This window comes from Callithrix jacchus, chromosome 16, assembly GCF_049354715.1.
Source record: "Callithrix jacchus isolate 240 chromosome 16, calJac240_pri, whole genome shotgun sequence".
NCBI classification, from domain to species: domain Eukaryota; kingdom Metazoa; phylum Chordata; class Mammalia; order Primates; family Cebidae; genus Callithrix; species Callithrix jacchus.
The window spans coordinates 55,862,412-55,884,899 of record NC_133517.1 but is presented as its reverse complement, the minus strand read 5'-3'; the positions used below and the strand labels follow the sequence as shown (position 1 = coordinate 55,884,899).

General features: G+C 51.2%; 1 protein-coding gene across 6 annotated transcripts in view; it reads left to right on the top strand.

Annotated features, from left to right (window-relative positions):
- LOC118148472 (uncharacterized) overlaps positions 1–22,488 on the top strand; it is a 53,570-nt gene that overhangs the window by 17,753 nt on the left and 13,329 nt on the right. For 5 of the 6 annotated variants that reach the window (XM_078353657.1, XM_078353660.1, XM_078353658.1 and 2 more), the window contains one exon: positions 1–22,488. This exon is cut by the window's left edge. In XM_078353657.1, the coding sequence (XP_078209783.1) occupies positions 9,497–11,317 (1,821 nt within the window). In that variant the 5' untranslated portion in view covers positions 1–9,496 and the 3' untranslated portion in view covers positions 11,318–22,488. The other variant, XR_004735288.3, reaches the window with a different exon arrangement.

Sequence of the window (22,488 nt, the reverse complement as noted above, 5' to 3'; positions counted from 1 at the left end):
AGTGTTGTTTGTCCTGGTGGTCTTGGGGACCTAGAGCTCCCCTAGACATGACAGTGGGCGACATGGGGACAGTGATGGCCTCTTCTCTGCTGCACCCACGGAGTTGGTGACTTGGGGACTGTCACAGGCTCTGCTTGCTTTGCTTTTCTCCTAGCCACCAATCCGAGGGGCTTTAAGTCCATGGCAGCCAATGGGCCACCTGGGAAATCTGGAAATCTCGAGTGTCTGTGGAGAGCTGGCATGCTTTGTGCAGCGTGGGAAGCCCAAGGGAGATTTTAGCCACCTATGTGGGGTGAAGCAGCCCACGGGCCCTGGCCTCTCAGCTGCCACGCTGTGGAGTCTCTGGGAGCCTCGCGGGACTCGCCCGCCTGCCACACCTGCAGCTGGGCTCGATGGTGTGTACAAACACCCCATTATGTCTGATTACCAGCCATTAGTGCAATTAGGGTAGCCCCTCCGCGTCCCGGGGCTCCAGCCAGCTGTGCCGGGGGCGTGGGGCAGAATAGCAAACAGCCTCCTCCAGAGCCTGCGCATCGGCTGGCGGGCCTGGGAACCGTGGGCTGGGGAGTCCCGGTGAGCCTGGCTGGAAGGCCGGGGCTCTGGAGCATGGGGCCACCCGGTGGGCGGGCCCCTCCTCCTCCCCACCCTTTGCACTGCCTTGGTGCTGCCTGATGCTGTCTTTTCCCTCTGGGCTTCTTACCCTAAGCCCTCCCGATGTGTGGGGTGGGGAGTCTTTTTGGGGCATCCCATAGCCTGTAGGATGTCAGCTCCATCCAGGGCCTCCACTCGCTAGAGGCCAGCAGCATCCAGCTCCCAGAGTTGTGTCAGCCAGAGGCTTCCAGACGTGACTAGCGTCCCCCAGGGGCAGGACCCACCATCCTGGTCTCGGCAGCTCTTTCCAGCCATTGCTGCTGAGTGCTTGGCTGCTGTATTTGCGTGTTGCCTCTCCAGCGCTGTGCTGGCTCCTCTGCCCGCTCCCGCCCTCCCTGCCTCTCTTTCATCCCTGTAGAAAAAGCCTTTCAAGCCCAAACTCACAGTCACCTCTGGCCTGTCACCCCCAGGGATGCCCTAGTCGGAGAGGCCCCACGTTGCTGCTCCCCTGACCACGCATGCTAGCACGCGGCCCCAGCCTGCGGGGCTTCAAAGGGCCATTTGAGGTACGCACTTGATCAGGGAGGAAGAAAAGAGGCCAGTGGCTGTTTGTTCTGGGACTTGGGAGTGAGCTGTGGCTCTTCAGAGCTCGGCTGGGGGGCATCCTCCGTGCCTGGCCTCGTGGCCCCGGCCCCGGCCCCACCCCCGTGGGCTGATTACTTCCCATTCCCTGCTCAGCACGGCTGATACATCACTGTCCTGTTTAACCAATGTATTCACCACTTCTAAGGCAGTCACTTCCCACATGTTCACTGGCAGGAAGTTGGGATGCATCTGTGGGAGCTGGGGTCTGATGGGAGCTGCTGTCTGGTGGGAGTCAGGACTCAACTGCCGTGGCCTGTGAGTGTGTGAACTTGAACTTGTGAGGGTTGATTGCAACATGCGTGTGAGTCTTCACCCAGTCTCCATGTGTTTTGTGGCATACGATGCTGCTGCTTCTCCCATAAAGAGGTGGCATCAGTTCCCAAGGTTTCCCAGAGACAGAAGGGGTTTAAGAGATGGGGGACTTTCAGCGATAAAATTGTAAAAATTGAAGCAAATTGAGGCAAGCTGATCCTGTTTGTCCTCCATCCCTCGAATCAGCGTTGGTCCTGTGAGTGGGTTTTCCAGTACACTGTGGCTGGCCAGATGTGTGCTGGAACTGGGTTCCTGCCCCTGATAAGCCCAGCCCCTCACTGGTCGCGTATTTCCATGTCGCACCCCCCCCACACCCCCACCACAGCTGCTTTCCAGCTACCAGTGTGAGGCCAGGGAGCTCAGGTGGAGCTGGGAGGTGACGTGCACACCACTCTCTGGCTCCACACTACACGTGGCAGGGGGAGCTTTCGTGAGTGGAGTCGTCGTGTTGTGGGCTTCTGCTCCTGGCACCCGGCACCTGCCCTGCCCTGTGGGCACCCGGGCCGGCGGCTGGAGGAGAACACGCAGACTGGGCCACGTGGTCCCAGCTAGGGCTCTGTGGACCGGCCTATGGCCAGTCTACCCCCAAATACACGGGAGGCCAGAGCTGCCCACTCAATTCACAGCTGAACTCAGATGCAGGGTTACTCCTGCTGATCGAGAACCAGGCGCTGACCTGTGCACTCCCGAACTCGTTGTTTTCTGTTGTTTTAAGCACTGCCGTTGCTTTAATTGTATCGTACGACGCAGTTCTTCATCTTGGGTGGTTTGTGATGCCACGGTACCTGGCCGAGGCAGAGATGTTCACGCTGCTTTTCCTTCAGTTGAGTTCTGTGTGCTGTTGACATTGCCGGGTCGGGTCTAATGACCACATAGAATTGCTTTAAAGGTGACACTTATTCTGCCTGGAGTGGAGCTTATCACACACAGAAGAAAGGACAGAGCCGTGGGGCTCCCTTCTACATCAGGGAGGCAAGTGTTCATCCTGGAGATGACCATGGCTCCGTATTTTTTTTGTAAAGCAGCCACCAGGTGCTTGCTGTGCCCGGGAGCTCTGCTCAGCACAGACGTGTATACAATGGCTGCCTAGCGCAGGACGAGCGGGGCAGCTGGAGGCAGGAGAAATGCCGTGCACCTGGGAAGAAACAGAAGCAATTGCCCAGCCAAGAGATGCTGTGGTAACCCTGAGTGTGCATCACAGGAGTGTCACAGCCGGTGGCATTGTCGCACTTGTAGTGTCTGAGTGTCATGCAGAATCATAGCATCTTAGAATCAACGGCATTCAATGTGATAGAATAGAGCATCCATGATTTACGTCCTGTACCCTCGCCATAGACCACCAGCCCCATGCGGGTGAGGACCTCGTCACAGGGGGAAGAGCCAGAACACGTGACCAAGCAGGCACAGTGGATCGCAGGGGCGGCGATGTCGGATGAGGAGCTACAGCCCTGGCCCTTGCTCTTCCAACCCTGGGGAGCCGGGCACACTGCTCTTCTCTCTGTTCCTTTGTGTCTCAGTCACCTCACCCTCGGAGCAGCCCTGAGGCAGGGCAGGGTGGCTGCCAACACACCTGTTCTGCAGCTGAAGAAACAGAGGGCAGCGGCAGAGGGGCCAGCTTTGTGGAGGTGGCTTGGGCAGTCCCAGAGGCCACATGCAGAGGTTCTCAACGCTTTGTTTGACCCTCTGCCGTGGCCTTGGTTTTAAACCAGGACCCCATAGTTTTATTTTGCGCTGGACACTGCAAGTTGTTTAGCTGATCCTGGGGACCAGGCTTCCCGGGGGCTCATTGCAGAGCCAGGGTTAGAGCCCAAGGCTCTGACCTCAGCTGGAGCACATCGTACATGGGACTCACCATAGCACTGGGACTCAGGGCCACCACTGGCCACATGGCCTTGCCCAGGCCGAGCAGATAGTATGGACTGTCATGTTCCTCTGGCCTGTGGCCTCCTCCTAGCAGGACTGAATGAGTCCACGCTGGCTTCATCCATGATTAAGCATCGGGCTGGCGTTTGCACGATCCTCACCATCGCTGTTGGCATTGTGTGAGCTGTGGCAGCCGACGGGCAGTCAAGGAACCCAAAGAAGGGGCCAAACTTGGCTGCGGGTCCCACTCTGTAACCCTGAGGTGGGCATCAGGGCCCACTGATGGCCTAAGACCCTAAGGGGCTTCTCCATCTCTGCCCCAGCATCCAGACACCGACCTCTGAGGGGCAGAGGTGAAGGGACGACCTTGAGTCAGCCTGGAAGGTGAACGGCACTAATAGACGCTTATTTCTAAAATAGCACTGACTCTCCGGCAACCGGTTATTAACTTGGGGAAAGGGAGTGAGTGCTATTTCAGGCCTAACTGCAGAAAAGCATTTTCCTTTCAGAGTTTTTCCTGAACTTTTCACCCGTGCCCCCATGAGGAGCAGGGATAGAGAGATCAGCCCTCTCCTCAGGGTCCCAGGAGAGCAGCAATGACTGACGGGATGAGCCACGAGCACAGGGGCAATGGGACAGCCGCCTTCAGTGAGTGGCTCTGAGGTTCCAGTACGTGGATCCAGCCTGCGGCCAACAGGGCAAGGGCTGCACCTGGCCATGCTTGTCCTTTCCCTCTGCACTGAGCACCTGCTTTTCAGGTGGCTGTTAGGATTTATGTTTATAGCTGGGGTCAGGACCTAGTCTAGGATTAGAGTCAGGGTTCAGCCTGTGTTCAAGGTCAGGACTTAGCCTGTAAGCAGGATCAGGGCTCAGCATGGACCAGGATCAGGGCTCAGTATGAGCAGCATCAGTGCTCAGCATGGGTCAGGATCAGGGTTTAGTATGACTCTCTGAGGGGTAGGGGTGGGATCAGGCATCGATCTGAGCTGGAAAGTGGGGTGTGCATCCTCACCCTGGTCACTGTGTTGACTCTGCCCCTGAGGTACTGTGCAGTTCTCAGCTCCCCGTGGCCCAGGCAGCTCTGGGAGAATCGTGGCCTGGGAGGTTTCCTGGGCATCTTGTGAATGAGTGGTCTCTGACTATTCCCTTCCCCCACCCTAGCTGATGGTCTTGGTCGGGGGAGGCCTGCACTTCCAGTGGGTTCCCCTCTGCACCAAGCCCTGACTGCAGAGTCTAGAGTCTCCAAGGGAGCATCCAGACCCCAGGGAAAGGAGAGAGAAGACCTGAAGCCAGCTCCTTCATGGGACTTTGTGAGCATGTCCCTCCCCTCCTTCAAGCTTTTGCTGCAGACCAGGCAACAGGTCTCTTTATTAAAACTGTGCATCAGGCTGGTTGCAGTGGCTCACACCTGTAATCCCAGCACTTTGGGAGGCCAAGGTGGGAGGATCACAAGGTCAGGAGATTGAGATCATCCTGGCCAACACGGTGAAACGCCGTCTCTACTAAAAAATTCAAAAAATTAGCTGAGTATAGTGATGGGTGCCTGTAGTCCCAGCTACTCTGGAGGCTGAGGCAGGCAAACTGCTTGAACCCAGGAGGCAGAGTTTGCAGTGAGCTGAGACCGCGCCACTGCACTCCAACCTGGGTGACAAGAGCAAAACTCAGTCTCAAAAAAACAAAACGAACACTTCATTAAAGAAAAATGCAAAGCCAGGAGCAGGAGGGGAGGTAAGCACACACAGGGCCAGCTTGCCTGGCCAGGCTGGGCATTTCCAGCAGGCCGGACCTGGGGGTCGGAGGGCCTCCTTTCATACATGGTGGCTTCCTGCCTCAGCTTCTGCACAGTGCTCAGGTGTTTCTGGATAACAGTGGTGGTGAACACATTCACAGAACGTACCGAAACTTGGCCACTTGTCCCTTCACCCAGTTTATTCTCAGATAAGCTCTGAGGCAGGGACTGTGATTCTCACTTTACAGATGAGGACACTGGAGGACAGGGAGGCTAAGTAGGTTGCCCCAGGCCCCCACAACCAGCAAGAGGAAGGGCTGCATTTCTCACTCGACAGGCTGGCTCCAGGGGCCATGCAGTGAACCCCCACTTTCCCTGCCAGCCCCCACTGATGGCATCTGCTGGCGCTGGGGATGGGCCACAGACCCTCCAAGTATACCTGGACCTTAGTGCCAGCTGAATGCACACAGGGGATGATACAGCTGGGAGCCATCTTCAGGCCTTCCCCAGTCAATTCTGGGGCTCTCTGCCCAGTTTTGGGTCCCGTTCCAGCCTGAGAAGAGGAAGGGACTCCTCTCTGAGGAAAACGCAATGCCCTGCTGTCCACCGCCACCCCACCACACCGAGTCTACTGAGAGCCAGGGTGGGGCCAAGGGTTGTCTAGCCCGTGTTTTGATTGGCACCCTGCTCCTTACCACTGGGTGATCTTGAGCAAAGCACCCAGCTCCCTGTAGCCCTTATTTCATCAGTGCTAAAGTGGCCATCAGCATCTTGCCCACAGGCTATAGTTTTCCTGGATGATTCAATGAGGCAGTGGACTCTGGGGTGCTCTGAAGACTGGAGGGGCCTCCTGGGGATGGGCTCCGTCTGAAACAGTGGGAGGGGGTGAAGAGGAGGGAACTCTCATCTGCCGTGTTCAGGATCTGTCGATTTTATCGATCATTTCAAATAACTAGCTTTTTGTTTCATTGATTTTCTCTGCTTTTTTTCCTGTTGTTTTCAACTTTATTGACTTCAGATCTTACCTTTACTCTTTCCTTCCTCCTGATTGCTTTGGGTTTATTTACTCTTCTTTTTCTAGTTTTTGAGGTAGGAGCTAAGACTATTGATTGGGGATGTTTCCTCTTTTCCAAGGTGAGTATTCAGCGCTATAAAATTCCCTCTCAGCACTCCTTCCACTGTGTCCCACAAATTTTGATGTGTGATAGTTTCATTTTCATTTGGTTCAATGCAGGTTTAAAAACTTCCCTTCAGGCTTGCTCTTTGACTCATGGATTAAGTCATTTCCAAGTGTCTGGAGATGTTCCTGTTGTCTTTCTGCTATTGATTTCTAGTTGGATTCCATTTTGTTGGAGCACACACTCTATGATTTCAATTATTTTTAATTTGTTGAGGTGTTATGACCCGAGGCAGGTTCTGTCTTGGTATATGTTCTGTGGGCACTCAAAAGGAATGTGTATTCCACTGTTGTTGGATGGAGTGTTCTATTAATTTCTGGTTAGACCCTATTGGTTGATGGCGTTGTGAAGCTTTTCCATAGCTTTGCTGATTTTCTGTCTAGTGTGCTATTACTCTCACAGGAGTATGGAAGTCTCCAGCTGTAATTGCAGATTTGCCTGTTTCTCCTTTTGGTTTTATCAGTTTTTGCTTCCTGTATTTTGTGCCTCTGTTGTTTGGTGCATGTGCATTTAGGATTGCTATGTCTCCTCAGTGGACTGACACTTTTACAATTATAGACTGTCCCTTTCTGTGTCTGTTTCTGTCATCTTCCCCTTTAGGGCCTATTTCATCAGACATTAACACAAAATTCTGCTTTCTTAGAATTGTTTGCATATGTATCATTTCCCATCCTTTTCAACCTGTCTGTATTATCATATTGAAAGCAAACTTCTTGTAGGCAGCTTAAGATTGGGACATGTTGTTTAATCCACTCTGTTATCCCGTCTTTTAACTGATGTATTTAGATCATGTACATTTAATGTAATTATTGGTATGTTAGGACTGCCATTTTATTTTCATTTTACGTGTATTCTTTTTTTCAGTTTCTCTCTTTTCTTTTCTCTGTCTTGCTGTTGGTTACTTGAATAATATTGTTAAAAATGTCATGTTTCATCTATTTGTAGAGCTTTTGAGTGTATCTCTGTATTTTAGGGGTTACTCGAGGTATTACATTATACGTATATAAGATCACAGCGTACAGGTGTCATTGCATTATCAGTTCCAGTAAAGTGAGGAAGGCATACCTGCTTATATGGTACTTTACCTTCCCCTATTCATAATAATAGTTTTAAATATTTTCTGTACATAAATTTCAAACTTCATACAGTGTTATAATATTTGCTTCAACTTTTAAACATGATTTAGAAAATTTAAGAGAAGGCAAATTTATTGCCTTTAGCCATGTTTTCATTCCTTCTATTGTTCTTTCTTCCTCCCTTGTTCCACAATTTCTTCTTTTATTTTTTTTGGTCTGTTTATAGAACCTCCTTTAGCCATTTTTTAGGGGTCTGTCTGCTGGTGACATTCTTCACCTGAGAATGTCTTGATTTCTTTTTCATTATGAAAGATGTTTTTGCTGGATATATGACTCTTGGTTGACAGCTTTTTTTCTATCAGTATTTGAAAAAAGTGGTGTCACTTCTATCCAACCTCAAGATTAGAGATGAAAAACTCTCTGTCACTTGACTTGTTTTCCCCCTATAGATGAAGTGTCACTCTTTGTCTGCTTTCAAGATTTTTTTCTCTTTCCCTTCTGCTTTCAGAAGTTTGACTATGGTGTGTCTTTGTATGATTTTTTTTTGTGTGGGTGATCATCCTGTTGGGGGTTCATACACCTTGAATCTGTATCTTTATTTGCATAATATATCATTTCCCATCCTTTTCAACCAGGATCCTGAGAAGTTCTCAGTCATTATTTCTTCAAGTACAATTTTTCGGCATCTCTCTCTTTCTCCTGTGTTTCCAGAGCTCTGATGACAGAAATCTTTTGTTATGTCCACAGGTAGCCAAGGTTCTACTAATTTTTTTCAGTATACTCTGCTTCTGTTGCTCAGATTGGGTCAGCACTACTGTTCTGTCCTTAAGTTTTGGATTCTTCTCTCTGTCTCCTGATTCTGCTGCTGGGTCCATTCGCTGAGTGTTAAAATTTCAGTTATTAAATTTTTCAGTTCTAAAATTTTAATTTGATTTTTCTTTATATCTCATTCTTCTGTGCTGACTAATTATCTGCAGTACTTTTTATTTTTTCATTTGTTACTTGTGTGTAATTGTTCACTGAAGCATTTTAGGATGTCTGCTTTAAACTCTGTCAGATGATCCAAACGTCTTTGTCAACTCATTGTTGGCATCTACTGCCTGTTATCTATCATTTAATTTGAGATCTTTCTGGTCCTTGATGAGTACTTTTTGGTTGAAACCTGGAATTTTGGAGATTATGAGACTCTGGATCTTATTGAAACCTTCTCCACTGACACCCTGTGTGGACTTTGTTACACCTGGCAGGGGTGAAAATCTTGGCTTTCCATTTGGCCTTCTCTGAGACTACCCTGATAGGAGAGGGAAAGGGAGATACAGCAAAGGACATTCAGGAGGAAGAAGATACCAGATGAGCAAGAAGAAAATGGAAGAGACAACAACAGGGAACATAGAAAGTAGAGCCACTAACTCAGATGTTGAGAGGGAGATTTTCAGAGAGAGAGAGAGAGAGAGAGAGAGAGAGAGAGAGAAAGAGAAAGAGAGAAGTCAAGGCACAGATTCATAGAGAGAAGACTTATTGAGACAGAGACAGCCCCACATCAGCAGAGATGGGGGCAGGAGAATGCGGGGCCACACATACAGCCTGGGGGCTGAAAGTGAGCCAGAGACCTTCCTTCCACACCAAGATAAAAGAGGGTGCTTGTCTCAGAGAGAAACCCCGAGGACCTGGCTGAGGAGTCCTGAGATAACCTCAAGTTCTTCTCCTAGATGGGAATGCCCTTCTGCCTCATCATCCCTTCCCCACCCACTCATCTGTTGGTTCATCCACAGATCTGAGGTGGGCTCTTCTTTGGTGTCTGACTCTGAGGGGTGGGTGACAGTGGCAGGCTTTCTGTCTTCTCAAGGGAGTGGGTTATGCAGAAGGTGTGGGTTGTGAAGCCTGGTGGCTCCAGCAGTGCCCTCTGGCTAGATCCTTCACTATGCTAGGCCTCTCATGGGGGAGTGCAGCTACTGGCTACCATTTTCTTGGTGCACCTAACTTGTTGCAATGAGAAGGAACTTGACTCGACTATCCCAGCCCAACTCAAATCACTAATCTTCAGAAGCCTCCCAGACAACTCTTCACATAGTAACTATAGTGTCACAAGAAGAGGGAACAACATGACCTTGAAAGATATTACAAAAAGTAGACAGGCAAGAGAAACCCACTACCTTCCTCTTCCTAAACTCAAACTGGACCCCACATCAGGAGGTCTGGTAGAAATAGTGTGCTTTTTCTTAAGCCATTATCACCATCGCCATCATCACCATCACCATCACCACAATCACCATCATCACATCACCATCATCACCATCACCATCATCACAATCACCATCATCACCACCATCATCACCACTACCATCATCACCATCATCACTATGGACATCACCATCATCATCACCATCATCACCACCACCATAATCACCATCATCACTGCTGACATCACCATCATCACCATCACCACAATCACCATAATCACCATTATCATCACCACCATCATGATCACCATCATAATCATCACCACCATCACCATCACCATTATCACCATCACCACCACCACCACCATCACCACCACCATCATCACCATCACCATAATTACCATCATGATCATCACCATCACCAGCATCACAATCATCACCACCACTGCCATCACTACCATCACCATCACCATTATCACTACCAAGATCACCATCATCATCATCACCATCATCATCACCACCATCGTGATCACCATCATAATCATCACCACCATCACCATCACCATTATCACCATCATCACCATCATCACCATCACCACCACCACCATCATCACATCACCAACATCACATCACCATCACATCATCACCATAATTACCATCATCTCCATCACCATCACTATCATCACAATCATCACCACCACCATCACTACCATCATCATCACTACTGACATCACCATCATCATCACCATCACCATCACCACAATCACCATCATCACCACCATCGTGATCACCATCATAATCCACCACCACCACCATCATCACCATCATCACAATCATCACCACCACCGCCATCACTACCATCACCATCACCATTATCACCACCACCATCATCACCATATCATCATCATCACCATCATCACTACCAACATCACCATCATCATCATCACCATCATCACCATCACCATCATAATCATCACCACCATCACCATCATCACCATCATCATCACCATCACCACCACCACCATCACCACTACCATCATCACATCACCAACATCACATCACCATCATCACCATCACCATAATTACCATCATCATCATCACCATCACCATCACCATCATCACAATCACCACCACCATCACTACCATCACCATCATCACTACCGATATCACCATCATCATCACCATCACCATCACCACAATCACCATCATCACCACCATCGTGATCACCATCATAATCCACCACCATCACCATCACCATTATCGCCATCACCACCATCGCCATCACCACCACCACCATCACCATCATCACAATCATCACCACCACCACCATCACTACCATCACCATCACCATTATCACCACCACCATCATCACCATATCATCACCATCATCACCATCACCATCACCATAATCATCAGCACCATCATTGTCATCATTATCACCATTACCACCACTATCATCGTCACCACCACCATCATCACCATTGCCATCATCACCACCACCACCACCATCATCACCATCATCATAATCATCACCATAACCACCACCATCATCATCATAATCACCACCATCATCGTCATCATCATCACCATTACCACCACTATCATCGTCACCATCACCATCATCACCACCACCATCATCACCATTGCCATCATCACCACCACCATCACCACCACCATCACCACCATCACCACCATCCTCACAATATCAACACAAGAACAGTGATAACAACAAACATTTATTGAGCACTTATGCACTAGATGCTATGCTGATCATTTTGTTTATGTTATTTCATTTTCTTCTCATCATAACCCTATAAGAGAGACACTATTATCATTTCTTTTGATATGAAAAAACTCAAACTCAGAAAGGCTAAGTAACTTGCCTAACCTCACATAGGTAGCTTGTAGTAGAGCCAGGCTTCAAACTCTAATCTGTCTAACACCAAAGGCCTGGTCCAGCGGGAACTGGTAACCACAGGCCTTTCCCTGCACTCTACATAAGCATGCACCTGCAGAGGTCAGGGGAGCCTGTTGCTCAGGACGGGTTGGCTGGAGCTCAGCCTTGGGTCCTCTGCCTAACCCGCACCCCTGCCCCCAGCACTGGCCCATCCACAGGAATGTTCTTTCACTTTCTCTGGACATTGTGCAGCCAAATGTGGATGGAGCTCTTCTCCCTTCCTCAGCTCCTTCTGTTTTCTTCCCTTTTCCCCACTGAATGTTGCACGATGTTCAGCAAAGAGTGAGCACCAGGGTCGTCTCATGGACAGTGTAAGACTGTCCTCAAACCTTTCTCATAGATGATGGAAGACGGAGCTGCTCCAGGGAACTCGAGACAGCCCATTCCAAGAGTGGGTCTTTAGCTCCACGTCCACTTTGGAAAGAAAGTGAGGCTCCTTTGTCTCAGGGTCCATGGGGGAGGCCTCAGGAAGATGTCTGATTGGCTTGCATGAGCCCATGTTACAGCAGGTGTAGGGGCACCATAATAACTAGCCCCATCTGGACCCTAAGGAGAGGGGACACCTGGGCTCCACAGGGCAGGCAGTCCTGGATGCAGGTCCTGGCTCAATGATTTATGACAGTGGGGGCGTGTCTGTACATGCTGAAACTTCAGTTTCTACATTTCAAAGTGAAAATTCCAGGGACCACATCACAGGGCTATTGAGGTGAGGCAGTGTCTGGTGCAATGGAGGATACCTGCTACCTGCAAGTCACCCTCTTGTCTCTAGCTGGCTATGCATAAGGCTGGCATGTGGCTGTCCCTCAGGGCTTCTTCCAAAGGGCAGATGGGAACCTACCCATCCATGTTTCTAAAATCAGATTCTAGCACAGGCTACTGAGGACCACTGCCATATTTCTTTGTCACGCCAGCAGCTCCCTGGGAGCCAGAATGTCCCGTTCAGAGAGGCCTGGCTGTGGGGCCTCTGCATATCTCCCTGTGAGACCCTGAAGGAGAGCAGCCTTGCAGATGGCGTTACACGGGATCATCCATCACAGGGCTGGCATCTCTGCCTTCTCTCTTCCCGCTGGTCAATAGCAGGCATGCTAAGGGGCCCTTCACTGCTAAGTGCTCACAGTGGTAGGATGAGAAAATAGCAGGTGACATTTTCCCACGTGTATCCACACAACATTAACCCCACGGAGTCACCCAGCAGCACAGAGGTGAAGGGATGGCAAGGACCTGTGTTTCACAGATGAGGAAATGAAGGCCTGGATGGTCCCCAGAACTCTCTGCCTCACCCCAGATGCCTTCTCTCTGTTCAGAGCGAGGATGCCTCAGAGGCCTCCAGTGTCTGGCCCTCTAGGGAGTTTTCCGTGGTGTTCCCAGCAGCCTCGTGCCAGACCCCCATGCCAGCTCAGGCCTGTGGGCAGATCCTGGCTCTGTCCTCAGCAGCGTGACTCCTGGTAATTTCTTTGCTTTTCTTGGACAGTCTGGCTGGTGGGCTTCCCCTGTGAGGTCTGGTGAGGAGGTTTGTGGGTGAGGAGTAAGTGGGGTTCCTCTCCCAGAACCCAGCCGTTTTCCATGCCGGGTGCTGCGTGCTGTCGGCTCATTGGATGGTGCCCCCAACTCCACGATGAAGGGGCTATCCCCAGTTTTTAGATGGGACGGTTCCCCCTGAGGTTTTGGAGGTGAGGGCCAGGTTGGCTCCAGAGCCCAGCAGTCAGAGGCTCCTGCTCCTGTTGTGCTGCTGAGGTTCTTGGCCACAGTGCCTGCCCAGAGCCCATCCAGGCTGAGCCCTGGGAGGTCCCAGGAGGAAGTGGGGTTCAGGCCAGCTTGAGGGAGGGTGGGAGCTCAGCAGGAGAAAGGCTCAAGTGACCCTCGGGAAGAAAGAGCTGCGGCAGGCCTCCCCAGCTGTGCCTGTCCCGGGCCTGGGCGTCCAGAACAGAGCAGCTGGCTACCCGCTGCTTCTAATCATCCTGCTCCCGGGAGGCCCCGCCAGCGGCTCTCAGAGCAGCCTCGTGTGTGCAGGGAGTCACCAAACCTGTGCATGCTTCTGGGTCCTGAGTTCCAGGGCCCTGGATAAAGGGTGAAGGGTCACCGTTTGATGCCCTGACCTTGGGTTGGGGAGAAGCTGAGCTTTCAAGGTTTGGGGGTGCAGTCCCATGTGTGGGTGTGCAGTGGAGGCAGCAGCAGGTCGGAGGTTTTGGGGTGCTGATGTCGATCTTGCAGACTCACATGCTGTGAAGTCAAACCAACCCAGTGCAGGTCCCCACCCCAGTCCCACCGCTTCCCAGCTGTGTCCTTCAGGCAGCTCTCGCTACTGAACAGTGGCGGGATCTGAGCTGAGGCTGAGGTACCGAGGGAGAAGGGTGGGGCTTCGGGGGGTCCGGGGCTGCCTTCCTGGAGCCCGAAGTCTGTAGCAGAAAGCAGGTTACGTGGCTGTGTTTCAGTTCTCTGCTTTGCACTCCCTCCCGTTAGTTTACTTATTTGCGTGTGTGTGTGTGTGTGTGCACATGTGGGTACATGTGCATTCAAGTGTGTGAGTATGCGCCTATTGTGCACCTTCTCTCTGACAGCGTGACCTCCAGGACAGTTCCAGCTCAGGATGGCTTTCTTCTGAGGCACCCCTGTGCCTGTCACAAAGTCAACTCGCCAAATACCAGGAAATGAACAAACTCCAAGAGAAAAAGGACCAAGTCCAGGAACAAGACAGTCGCCAAGGAAAACTGAAAACAGCCAGGAGACCGCGTGGGCCCTGCCTCTCATGTGAGACTCAAGCAATGACAGTGTCTGCTGTGACTGGTGGGGGTGCAGGTGCTGGTGGTGTGGGGACCAGCATGGGGGGCAGAGGGGCCCCAGCCCCAGATTCCTGGAAGGCAGCTTGGCCTGCGCCTGCCATAGAAGGTTTTATATCACTCACTCCCTTCGACCCAGCAGTCTTCTTCTGGGGTTGCCTCATCCTGACATAGCTGGATGGGAGCCTTCGGCTGTGCATGCGGCTGCCGTGGGCTCTATACGCTATTAGCCACTGTCTGCTGCAAAGCTGGAAATGAACAAATTGTCCACAGGCAGAAGGGTGGTGACGAGAGGACGCTGCAGCCACAGCAGGCTCACCAGGCAGCCATTCTGGCAGCAGGGACTCAGGTTTATTGCCGTGGAAACGTGCCCGTGGTGTATATTATCGTGTGTGAGGCAGGCCACGGGCAGCGTGTCCCAGATGGGACCACTTCATAAATTCTCTCTCTCTCCGTCGCTCCAGCTTGCTAGCTCTGCATAAGAATAACGTGGAACATGATGCTTAAAAACCTGTTCGCCAACACTGAATAGCTCCAGAGGATGGCGGCGCCAGCGATTTTCCTCCATTTCACCATTCCTTCAGGTGTTGTCTTCGTTTTTTATGTTTTTTGCAGTCAATGCTTATTACTTTAATAACTGCAAAACCGTTATTTTTATATTTTTGAGTGGCTCTTCTGTGCTCATTGCTGGAGGCAGGGGCCTGGTCTCCAGAATGCACCCTTGACTCACCTTAAAGGAACAAAGTATCCATTTATGACGTTTCTTGAGCACCTATCAGGCTGGGCGCAGCGCCAGTCTTGTGCACATGGCAATCTTGAGGGCCCTGGGCTGCTGCTCTGCGAAGTCACAGTTACCACCCACAATTCAGAGAGGCCAGGTGGCCTGCCCGGGGTCCCACAGCAGGGACCTCGCCCAGGTGGGAAGAAGGTCATTCATTCTCCTTTCCCAGGCACATGAAAGAGTCGGCCAATGAAAGGTGTGTCACCATTGGACTCTCCTGGCCTTAGGCAGTGTGGCTGCACAGGTCCTGCTGGGTGTGGGGGATGGGCAGGAATAAGAGGGAGGCTGTCTGAGCCTGGGGCTGGGGAAGGGAGGGAGGCGGAGGCCTGGCCAGGGGCAGCGTGGGACTGTGGGAGTGAGCTCAGTGTCCTGGGGGTGAGTCGTCCACACGCTGGGCTATGGCTTCTCCAGCAGGAACGTGGGTACACAGCTCTGCCAGCCCTACCTCCTGGGCTGATGTGAGTACCAGGGGGTGCGGTGGGCAGAAGGGGCTGTGAGCAGGATCACAGGGCTGTGGTGCTGGTGGGGTGCATGCTACCCCCTGAGCTGGGGCCAGGTGACCAGAGCTGTGCTGCTGACGTGGCGCGTGCCACCCCTAAGCTAGGGCCAGGTGACCAGGGCTGTGCTACTGACATGTTTGTGCTACCCCTGAGCTGGGGTCAGGTGACTAGGGCTGTGCTGGTGGTGTGGCACGTGCCACCCCTGAGCTGGGGCCAGGTGACCAGGACTGTGCTGCTGATGTGGCATGTGCCACCCCTGAGCTGGAGTCAGGTGACCAGGGCTGTGCTTCTGACATGGTGTGTGCCACCCCTAAGCTGAAGTCAGGTGACCAGGGCTGTGCTGCTGACATGGTGTGTGCCACCCCTAAGCTGAAGTCAGGTGACCAGGGCTGTGCTGCTGGTGTGGCGTGTGCCTCCCCCTGAGCCAGGATCAGGCAACCAGGGCTGTGCTGCTGATGTGGCATGTGCCACCCCTGAGCCGGGGTCAGGTGACCAAGGCTGTGCTGCTGACATGGCACGTGCCACCCCCTGAGCCGGGGTCAGGCGACAGGAGGTGCCCCCTGAACCGAGAACACTGGACATTCACGGCACTGTGCCACGGGCTTAGTAGGTATTGACCGTTTAATCCTCTACAAAGCAGATAATGCTATTGTGTCTGTTTTACAAATGAGGAAACAGCCCAGAGAGGCTCAGGGACTGGCCTGATGCCACACAGCTCATAGGTGTCTCTACTGGTGTGCGCCCAGCACGCTGGCCTCCTGATGCCATGAGCTCAGAGTAGGGAGGGTCAGCTCCATCGAGGAAGGGAGCTGAACACTCCTGGCCACGTGCCCTGGCTGCAGATGCTTTGGCCATGAATGTGGAAAGTCAGTCCTCCCCTTTCCCGGATGTCTTGGAGGGACATGTTTATGGAACTCCGGCCCCAGTTACCACAAGCTGGGTGGCCTGAAGCCCCAGGCATTTGTTGTCTCCAGGTGCTGGGGCCAGAATCCAAAATCCAAGTGCTGGCAGGGCCGAGCCCCCTCTGAAGGCAGGAGGGGAGCCTTTTTCGCTGCCTCCTAGGAGCTGGTGGCTTTGGCAGCGTGTGGTGCCCTGTGACTTGCAGCCACGTCACGCCAGTCTCCACCTCTGCCTTCACGTGGCCTTGTTTTCTGTGTCTCTGTGCCCAAATACCCCTCTTCTTTCATTACAAGGACACCAGTCATTGGAGTCAGGGCTCCCCTAAACCCAGGATGACTTCAAGATCCTTCATTAATTGCATCTGCAAAGGACTTCTTTCCAAATAAGGTCCTGTTCTGCGGTTCTGAGTGGACGTGTGGTCTGGGGAGACACCGCCCAACCCACTGTAAGCTCCTCATGGCGTGGCCTTCCAGGACACCCCCGCCCCACCTTCATTTGAGAGGAGCTGCTGTGTGACTGGAGTGGAGCTTCCGCCCCTCTCTGGTCCCCTTGGTTGAGTGACAGGCTGATGAGACTGTCTGGTCTCTGGTGCTGTGTGGCGGGAAGATGCCTGGGGCTGGTGTGGAGAGCTGCTGGTCCTGGTTAGGCTGCCCTGAGACTACAGCTCTGGGCTGAGTCTGCAGCACGGCCTTACTCATAGGGGCTGGGTGTGGCCTTCCCGCTGGGCCTGGGTCTCCACCAGCCTCCGTCTGTCTCTGCTTCTGCCCATCCATCCCAGCAGGACAGTGGGGCCCAAGCTTCTACTTGGGAGATGAAGATGCGCCTGGGCTCCCAGGAATCAGAATCCCAGGAGGAGAGGGGACATTAGAAACAGAAGACCCTTCCCTCAAGTTACAGGTGGGGAAACTGAGGTGCAGGTTGGGAAAGCCATTTGCCCCAGCTCATGCGAGTCTGTTCATGGTTTATTCATTCAGTGATTGAGCAGTGTGTGCCTCAGCGCTTCCTGGGCAGGCCTCTGCCCTCCTGGAGCACAGCCCCTGCCAGGGACTCAGACCCAGCTTGCACCCCTGGCATTTCATGGACCATCAGGAAATCCTCAGCCCGGGTGAGACTTGATCTTGAGGGAGTCAGGGAGGGCTTCACCAAGGAGGAGGCAGGACTCAAGATGAGGCTGGGGATGACCAGAGCTGGGCAGGTGCATCTGAGGCAGGAGAGCATGGGGACCCAGCACTTTGAATCCCAGCCCTGAGTTGCCAGAGGGAAGGATGGGTAGAGGAGGGCCCAGGCCTCACTGTGTCCCATAGCATCGAGGGAGGCTTTGCCCTGGTCCCAACCACAGCGCTCGGTGGTCACCTGCAACCCCATGTCACAGATGAGGACACGGAGGCCCTCAGTGGTAGAAGGGCTTGCTGGACTTCATACAGCCTTGGGTGACAGCCAGGAATGGAGCTCCAGTTTGCCAGCTGACGACGAGCATGTTCTTTCCATTGAACCACGTTCCGTCTTCAGGAACTTCCATTTTTCAGGAGGGATGTGTCACTTCGCTTCTGGGCTGGCAAACCTAACTCCGGGGACACATGCCTCTGTGAGGGTCTTCACTGCAGTGCATTCTGCCCAGCTGCGATGGCAGCCCTCCAGCCACCAGTGTCCGATGTGCCTGCTCTGGGGTGGGGAAACAGAGGCCAGGAGATTTTGAGACTTGCTTGTCCTTCCACAGCACGTAAGGACAGGAGCTCAGATTTGAAGACAGGCAGCCTGGCTCCAGAGCTAGAGGCATCCCTCCATCCATCTATCCATTCTTTGTTTTGGAGACAGAGTCCAGCTCTAGGGCCCAGGCTGGAGAGCCCTGGCATAATCTTGGCTCACTGAAATCTCTGCTTCCTGGGTTCCAGCGACTGATTATTCTGCCCCAGTCTCCTGAGTAGTTGGGACCATAGGCATGCGCCACCATGCATGGCTAATTTTTGCATTTTTTGTAGAGACGGGGTTTCACCATATGGCCAGACTGGTCTCGAGCTCCTGACCTCGTAATCAGCTAGCCTCAGCCTCCAAAAGTGCTAGGATTATAGGCATGAGCCACCACACCCAGCCATTCATTCATTCTTCAGCCCATTTGCTTATTCATTCATTTACCGTTACTTCCTGAATGTCCTATCTGAGTCGAGCTTAGGGTTGGGTATCGGTATATATGTGTGGACAAATGTCTTACGTTCTAGTGATGGGGACACTTACATCGTTTTATAGCAGAAGGACTTTCCATCTGGGCACCTGCACAGACCTGGGCCCCTTGTCTCCTTACCCATGAGGCCTCAAACCTGCCTGTCCCCGACACACTGCTATCTGTAGAAGTCAGGGAGGGAAAGAAACCACCCAGACAGGGAGGGGACAGGAGCCTGTCTTTAAATGGTGGCTTTAACTCTTTCTTACCCTCAATCCTGGCACCCCAGTGTAGGGAGGAGCTGCTACATGAGCTAATGTATGTAGAGGTGCACCCCCTCCCATGTTCTGGCCTCTATGCTTTTGTTATTGCAGCCCAAGGATAGTTTTGCAACAATCACATGAGCTTATGGTCAACTGGAGCCACCTGACCCTTCTCAGGGGCTTCTGTGCTGTGGAGTCTTAGGCATCACAGAGGACTCTTTGGACATTGGGTTTGGGGCTTGCCACATTTACCGATTTTGCTTTTGTACAATGTAACTCTTTGTGGGTTATGGCAAATACACTGTTTCTTTTAGAATAGGTTTAGATTCACAAAGTAAATGTGAGGACAGCAGAAAGAATTCCTGCATAGACCACCTCCGTTTCCCTATGGTTAATGTCTCAGGTGACTGTGGTATGCTGGTCACAATGAATGAATCAATTCTGGTGCATTGTTACTCACTAAACATATGAGATTCAAATGTCTTCAGTTTCCATCTCAGTTCTTTTGATGCCCCAGGAATGGGCTCCTCTCAGCAGCAACAGCTTCTCACACCTCCCTTGCTTTTGACCACAGTGTCAGGTGTTTTGTAGAATTTGAGTTTGACAGTTTTTTTATTACACTGGATTCCATGTTTCTGGGAGACAGGCCATGGAGTTAAGACGCCGCTCTCACCATATCACACTATGGACGTGGCTTATCCCCGATGCTGTTGGCCTTGGTCCCCTGGCTGAGGATGTGCTTGTCAGGCTTCTCAGCTGTGACATTTCCCCCCTTCTATACTGCACACTTTGGAAGGAAGTCACCGTGCACAGCTCTCACTCCAGGAGCAGGGGCTATACTTCATCTCCCCAAGGGCAGAGCATCTACAGGGAAATCTTTAGACGTAAATGATTAGGTCTATCTATCTATCTATCTTTTAATTATCTATCATCCATTTGTCTATTCTGTCATTTATTTATCTGTTATCCATCTATCTACTCTATCATTTATGTATCTTTCTTCCATCTATTCTATCATCTACCTATCAAGCATTTAATTATCTACCTACCTACCTACCTACCTACCTATCCATCCATTCATCCATTCAATCATGTATTTTATCAATGTGGACTCAAGGATACATATTTTGTACTTAGGTTATAATTCATGACCACCTGATTTTTGCTGCTGAAATGGTTCCACCCTGGCCATAGGGAACTTTCAGTGGGCTTCTGTGCCCGTGGGACACAGCCTGTCATCAGGTTTTGCAGGGGCATTTCCTTACTTTCTGGCACAAGGAGATGCTCCAGCCTCATCTCATCTATTTCCTGCTGCAGCCTGAGACTCAGCCATTTCTCGCAAAAGCCCTGGCTCCTTTAGAGTTGAAGAATGGTAGGTGTGCTCACGGCTGCAAGGGTGTTGCTTGAGCCAGGAAGAGTGGTGTATATGTAAGCTCATGTATATGCACATATCTGCAATGTGAGCTCATGTATATGCACGTATCAGGAATGTGAGCTCATGTATGTATGCATATCTGTAATGTGAGCTCATGTATATATACATATCTGCAATGTGAGCTCATGTCTGTAACGTGAGCTTGTGTATATACACATATCTGCAATGTGAGCTCATGTATATACACATATCTGCAATGTGAGCTCATGTCTGTAACGTGAGCTTGTGTATATACACATATCTGCAATGTGAGCTCATGTATATCCACATATCTGCAGTGTGAGCTCATGTATATACACATATATGCAATGTGAGCTCATGTATATCCACATATCTGCAGTGTGAGCTCATGTATATCCACATATCTGCAGTGTGAGCTCATGTATATCCACATATCTGCAATGTGAGCTCATGTATATCCACATATCTGCAGTGTGAGCTCATGTATATACACATATCTGCAATGTGAGCTCATGTCTGCAATGTGAGCTCATGTATATATACATATCTGCAGTGTGAGCTCATGTATATACACATATATGCGATGTGAGCTCCTGTCTGCAATGGGAGCTCATGTATATCCACATATCTGCAGGGTGAGCTCATGTCTGCAATGTGAACTCATGTATATCCACATATCTGCAGTGTGAGCTCATGTCTGTAATGTGAGCTCATGTATATCCACATATCTGCAGTGTGAGCTCATGTCTGCAATGTGAGCTCATGTCTGCAATGTGAGCTCGTGTATATACACATATCTGCAGTGTGAGCTCATGTCTGCAATGTGAGCTCATGTATATCCACATATCTGCAGTGTGAGCTCATGTATATACACATATCTGCAATGTGAGCTCATGTATATACACATATCTGCAGTGTGAGCTCGTGTATATACACATATCTGCAGTGTGAGCTCATGTATATACACATATCTGCAGTGTGAGCTCATGTATATCCACATATCTGCAGTGTGAACTCATGTCTGCAATGTGAGCTCATGTATATCCATATATCTGCGGTGTGAGCTCATGTCTGCAATGTGAGCTCATGTCTGCAATGTGAGCTCGTGTATATACACATATCTGCAGTGTGAGCTCGTGTATATACACATATCTGCAGTGTGAGCTCATGTATATCCACATATCTGCAGTGTGAGCTCATGTATATCCACATATCTGCAGTGTGAGCTCATGTATATACACATATCTGCAGTGTGAGCTCGTGTATATACACGTATCTGCAGTGTGAGCTCATGTATATCCACATATCTGCAGTGTGAGCTCATGTATATACACATATCTATATGTAATTCCATGGGTATCCATGGGTATCTCCATGAAGCATTGTTTCAGCTGGCTCCTCCAACTTGCATCCATGATCTCCTGGTCCTCCCTCCTTACCTGTGACCTCTCTCTCCAGCAGTGAAACCCTGCTCCTCCCACTCACCAACTCGCATCCATGATCTCCTGGTCCTCCCTTCTTACCTGTGACCTCTCTCTCCAGCAGTGAAACCCTGCTCCTCCCACTCACCAACTCGCATCCATGATCTCCTGGGTCCTCCCTCCTTACCTGTGGCCTCTCTCTCCAGCAGTGAAACCCTCCTCCTCCCACTCACCAACTTGCATCCATGATCTCCTGGGTCCTCCCTCCTTACCTGTGACCTCTCTCTCCAGCAGTGAAACCCTGCTCCTCCCACTCACCAACTTGCTTGCTCCGTTATTGGGTCAGAACCTTTTTCCTTCCCACTTGTCACTGTGGGTTTTGATCACAGATCGCCTCTGTTGAAAACTTTGGAAATAAAGGAAAGAACAAGGAAAAAGTCTAAATCACCAAGCATTGCACTCTCCAGGGACCCTCTGCAGCTCTTTGGGGTTCACTGTCTCTGGCTCATCCATCCTGTCTGTTCCCCGAGGCAGTCTCATCTCACTGGCCTCAGAGGAGCCGTTCGTTCACTCCGGACACAGTTTATGATGTTTTACCAACAAATATCACACCTACTGCGCATCCAGTGTGGCCTGAGCCTCTAGAAATTCTCTGGAGAAAAATGGGCAAGGCAGTTCCTCCCTGAGACCCTTCCAGCCTGAGGCTGTGGAGATAGACGCCCATCAAGTTGTCACGTGGCACGTGTGAAGCTGGGACTGTG